The 5451-nt window shown below is 52.8% G+C and overlaps 1 protein-coding gene across 1 annotated transcript; it reads right to left on the reverse strand.

Annotated features, from left to right (window-relative positions):
- Positions 1-287: 287 nt before the first annotated feature.
- DNLZ (DNL-type zinc finger) lies at positions 288-5240 on the reverse strand (the record flags this gene model as incomplete). The annotated part of the gene is made up of 3 exons (XM_010079662.1): positions 288-376; positions 4354-4460; positions 5101-5240. Coding segments are annotated over 3 exons (336 nt in total), but the record flags the coding sequence as incomplete, so codon positions are not given.
- Between the last annotated feature and the right edge of the window lie 211 nt (positions 5241-5451).

Consider the following 5451-nt stretch of genomic DNA (forward strand, 5'->3'; position numbering starts at 1 on the left):
GGGGGGGGGTGGTCTCTGGTGGCAAACACCACCACGTGTAAGTAGTTAAGGAAAGGGCATATGCAGCCACCTCCACCTCCCTTTACATTAAGAGCACACAGGTCTCGGGCAGCAGCCACCAGCCCCAGCTCTGCCTTAAACACAGCATCTGTGTGAGTGTGGAGCTGTGGAGGGAGGCACAAAGCCCTGAGCGTTCCCTGCCCAGAGAAATGGCCCAAGCCCAGAAGTTACCAGGACGACAGAGCAGACAAACAGCCCTGCAGTGGCTGGGAGAAGACTGGCTTTCCTCAGCTTGAGCCCTCCTCTAAGACCGTGGCCGAGCTTTTCCTTTCAGGCCCTGCCCGGGAGCTCTGGCTCAGCCCTGTCTTGGTGCCTTCTCGGCGCCTGGCCTGAAAGCTCTGTCTTGTTTCCCCAGCACAGCTCCCAGAGGAAAAGGGCAGTGAGGGTGCAAAGCCCTGGCATCAACCCTCAGTGAGATACTCCCAAAGCAGCGGGCAGCAGCACTAGCTCATTCCAACGCAGCAGGCACAAGCAGGCCATTAGAAATGGGGCCTGAGAGCAGCAGATTTTGGATCCTGTGCCCTGTGAGGATAAAGCCAAGTCCCAGCTGGTCTTCCCATGCCTGGCTAACTGGTGCTGGCCACTGCCAGTCCTGATCAAAGATTAATGAAGAGCCAGTGGCTCGTTCTCATCAGGCATTCTCACACCTCTCAGTGCCTGAACAGGGGAAGCTCTGTGCTAGGAGTCTCTGTATGAGACTTGCGGACAGAACAGGTTAAATCCCTGTTGAGTGAGGGATGGGTTTCAGCTGCAGTGCCTGTCTCTCTCTCTCTCTCTCTCCCCTCAGCAGGTGGGGAGGGGACTATGTATTCGCCACTAAATGTTCTCTCTCTCAGAGCCCCTACCAAACAGAACGAGAGCCCCTGTGAGCAGGAGGCGATGGCTGCAACCCAATCCTCAGAGCACCCCTCGGCCTGCCAGCAGAGCTTGGTCCCACGTCGGGAAGAGCTGTCGGCTGCTGACACCCACCGGAGAGAGAGGGGATTGCTGGGGTCTGTACGGTGCTAACACAGCTGGACTCGCTGCTTGGCTTTGGATTGCAGCATGCTGCTGCAGCTGTGAAGTGCAAGTTATTATAGCACAGGGTACTGTCCCCTGGGGGGGGTCTGGAGGTGAAGAGGCCCTTTACAGCAGAAATGCACGATGCTGATCTCTTCTACCCAGCTATACACGTTCCCCAAGAGGCACTTTGGTGAGATTTTTTTTTTTTGTTGCTCATCTGCCAAGTCACATCACATCTGAGTCTCAGCACTTACCTCGCCCCTCCCCACAGCCTCGTGCTGTCACTGCTCCAGCCACCATTGATCTTCAGTTGGCTGGAAGGGCTCTCTGCCCACAGGAGGGGATGCGCTGGCCCAGAGTACCCAGGCACTGTAGGTACCAGTCTGGAGCTGGACAGCTTGTGGCAGCTCTCGACGGCTATCTCCTGGGACCCCCCCGCACTGGGCCAGGACACAGCTGTGGGCTAAGTTAACTCCTGCACGGCTTTGCAGTAAGGTGGGGGCATCCCTGCATGGAATATCCCAGGGACACAACGTAGACACGTGCACGCAGGGTTCTGAGTGGAGGACTCACCCTTGCTGTGCTAGACAGGAGGAGCTGGAGGCCCAGACCCCCGCCTGTGTGAGACCCTGTGCAAGCACCACAAATGTGCAGCAATTCATTGCCCAGCCACCTGCGCCCCTCCTCTGTGCCTGCGCTGAAGCTACAGGAAAAGAAACACCCCTCCCCGTCCCCAGCAAGTCCCCAGCATGGTGGGGCTTAGAGCTGCCATCTCTGCCTACAGCCGCAGGAGGCAGTCCCGCACAGCACACACACAACACTTTAATGCACACTGCTGGCAAAAAGCAGCAGGGGGTTATGTCTGGTACCCCATCACATGAGCCTCTGAACCCCCAGCCTCCCCCTTTTTCCCCGTTGGGACACACCTCCAGCGCAGGAGAAAGGCTGCTTCGCTTCTTGCCGCTCCCTCCTCTCTGGCTAAAGCAAGGTCTGCTGGGCTCCTCCTAGACAAAGTGTGCTCACCTCTGTCCCTTCGAGAACAGACATGCTTCCCTGGGACACAACATTTTGCAGAAAAAAACCCACTCTTCAAAAGGAAGCACAAAATTCCTTTTTTACCTGCAATCTATTATTAGCAACAAAACCTTCTGCATGACATGCAAATTCCCTCAGGTAAATGCAACCCTCCGCTTCCAACTGAAAGCCCCGGAACGTGCCAGAGGAGACTGGACTAAAAATCTAGTAACATCCACCACCGGCAGACACTGCTACAGTTTTTACTGTAACGCTGCAGAAACTATCGCCACCGTTCTGCAGCTGGGGCAGGGTAACAGGTAAGACAGGTCAGGAAAACAGTGTAACAAAGGTGGTAAAGGAACTTTTTTCAAGGCGATATGGATCCTGCAACAGCTGCTGTGTCCCACCCCATCAATGGCATGAGCACAATGGAGGCAGAAGGCTGATTTTCAGGTAAAAGGTAATAAAATAACCACTCCTCCAGCAGCCTGCTAACATGTGCCAGCAACTCACAACAGGGTGAGCACACAGCAGTGTTCCAAGATGCAAGACTCCTGTTTTTTAACTAATACACTGATCACTGTAGATCTGGTTGGTTCAGGGAGAGCTGTACTTCACTAGCTCTGAACATGCCCAAGCCAGCTAACAGATGGAGGTCCTGCCCCTCAACACTGTTCCGTCACTCTGAACCTACACACCAACAGGACAACACAACCGCTTTCCTGTCACTGATCCACGCTGATAATGCAACACAGATCAAATTACTATGAACACTTCAGATAAATGAAGTCAACTCATTAATAAATCCATGCAGTGCCCTCACTGAGTCTTGGCTGAGGACTGCAAGCACCCGGACCCGCTCGGCTGAAAGAACAGGGTTTGTTCAGCCCAAAGGCCAAGAGGGATTTTACTGCTTCCTACAGCTTGCTGATGGGAGGGCGCAGAGACTAGAGACGGGCTCTCCTCAGGAGTGCACGGTGTGGAAAGACGATAACAGATGCAAGCACAGTTAGGTGCTGGTTTGGTTTTTTTTCACTACAGGATTGGTCAAATACCAGAACAGGGGTCCAAAGAGTTTGTAGGATCTCCATCCTCAGAAATATTCAAAACAAGACCCTGAGCGTCCTCCTCTGAACAAGTGGGTTGGACTAGAAACGTCCAGAGGCCTCTTCCAACCTGAATTATTCTTTGATTGCAAGTTTAAAACCAGAAGCCAGCAGATACTTCACTGTACTTCAGGCTAATGGACCTTGAGAGAAGTTAAACTTTCATGAGGGCAGAGGAAGTAAGCCCTAACAAAGTGCAATACGATCACCTCACTGCCTGATTCATCACTACCCCAGTGTTACATGCTGACAAACACATTTATCATTTATTAAATTATTATTTTTTCTTCTAACTGATCTTAACATGCAGCAGTAGCATTAGTAAGCACCTCAATACCTGTCAAGTAACTCTAAGACAACTTTCTAGGTGCTCTACTTATCTCAGACATGCTTCACAAATATTAACGTTGCCTCCACACCCACCCTCCCCCTCACCACCAAGAAAGCTGCACAACCCCGACGCTGGGGAGCCGCTCACCAACGCACTGCCCTGAGTGGGATTCCTGCGCGCAGAGGCTGATGCTCCCACGAGGTGTCTCACGCTGTAACCCACAAATACAGAAGCCTTTCAGCCCTGATGCACAGAAATGAAACTCTGCAAGATGGCAAGGGAAAAAACAAGCAGCAGGTGACTGCAATAAACTCATGATGCAACCCTCCTTAGAGGGTCATTGTGGCTCTGCAAACTCACCAGGGTCAGGGCCATCTCCTCAGGTGGGGTCAATTGCCCGTTCTGCTCGGCCACGGCACACACCCCACCAGCTCTGCAACAAGCTGCAGCCACACAACACCTGGGCAAAGAATTACAGCTGCACCTCCCTACACCAACAATTACTGGCTCCCTTCTGAGCAGAGAACAAAGCAGGGGCTCCTGATGCTGTGGAAGCACTGAGACTTGCCTTACAGTCAGCACAAGTACCAGGAAAAACAGCCACATTCCACCTCTGAAAACATCAGCTGGATCAAAGGCAGAACTACACAAGACAAACATATGCAACAGAGAAAGACCAATGCCCGAGTTTATTTTAAACACCGACCGTCAAAATCAGGGAATAAAGGTTGAGTCTCTCTTGTCATCAGCAGAACGACACCGGTCCCATTTGTTAGGTCTGTTCCTTGCTGCCAGTCTCTGGGGGGGCTTCCCCGCTTTCACCCTCCGTGGGCTGACCTTGAGACCCGGTATCTGCTGAGTTTTCCAGAAGCAGTTCCAAGGCTTCCTCACCAGCCACACGTCTCACCTTCTCCCCTTTGGCTGCCAGGATTTCCTCGATATTCCTTCACAGCGATTTGAAAACCAACAGTGACACCACAGCAAAAGCCAGACCTAAGAGCCAAGCGCAGGCTCGCTCCCGCACACTTTGCTCTCAGGATTAACCCCACACGGTGAATCACACACCAGCCTTACTGCAGTTTCTCCACGAGTTTGGGAAGCAGATAAACCCACCCAAACCTTCTGTCACTATTTTAATTCATTAAGATCAATGATTTAGCAATTAGGGCTAAACACAAATTTTTAAGGTATCTCAGGGAGTCAGAAATCACTGAAATTCAGCAACACGTGGCTCTACATGTTTGAAACCCTTAGCCAGGGAAACCTAGCGGTGATCTGACACAGTCTGAGGGAGAACAGACCCCCACAGGCAGCAAGTCACCTGCTGGCACCAACGAGGATGCCTGTGTACCACACAGCCTCTGGTGCAGCTCTGCACCGTTTATTTGGATCCCAGGTAGCGATGGTCAGATTACAGACTATAAAGCTGTGTTTGTGTGCCTTAAAGAAACTGGATGAAAGAGAATTCCACCCAGCAAAACCTTCGGTTTTCTCTGAACCGCGATAACGGACCGGCTCGGGAGGACCCGGTAGGACTCGGAATTCCTCTCCCTTCCCAAGCAGGAGTGCTGCCAGCACACCCACCTCTTTCCATCCAGGTCCGAGAACCAGCCCAGGTTGTCGGCGATGATGTGGTGGCTGCCGCAGCCCGGACAGGTGACGATCACCACCCCGCCGTGGTACGCCAGCTTCGAGACGGTTCTGGCCGACCGGGTCTGGCAGACCTGCGGAGCAAAGGAACGGGGTCACGGCCACGGCAGCCGCGGCTGACGGCCCTTCTAACAAAAAAACATTTTGTTTACCTCAGTAAGGGATGGTTTTCTGAGAGAAAAATATTTTATTTACCTCAGAAAGGGATGTTTTGTCCCCGGCCAGGGCCTGCTCTCTGGGAAAAGCCGGTTACCTGCTCCCCCCGCCCGCCCCGCGGCCCAGCCC

This window comes from Pterocles gutturalis, unplaced genomic scaffold, assembly GCF_000699245.1.
Source record: "Pterocles gutturalis isolate BGI_N339 unplaced genomic scaffold, ASM69924v1 scaffold10211, whole genome shotgun sequence".
Lineage (NCBI taxonomy): Eukaryota > Metazoa > Chordata > Aves > Pterocliformes > Pteroclidae > Pterocles > Pterocles gutturalis.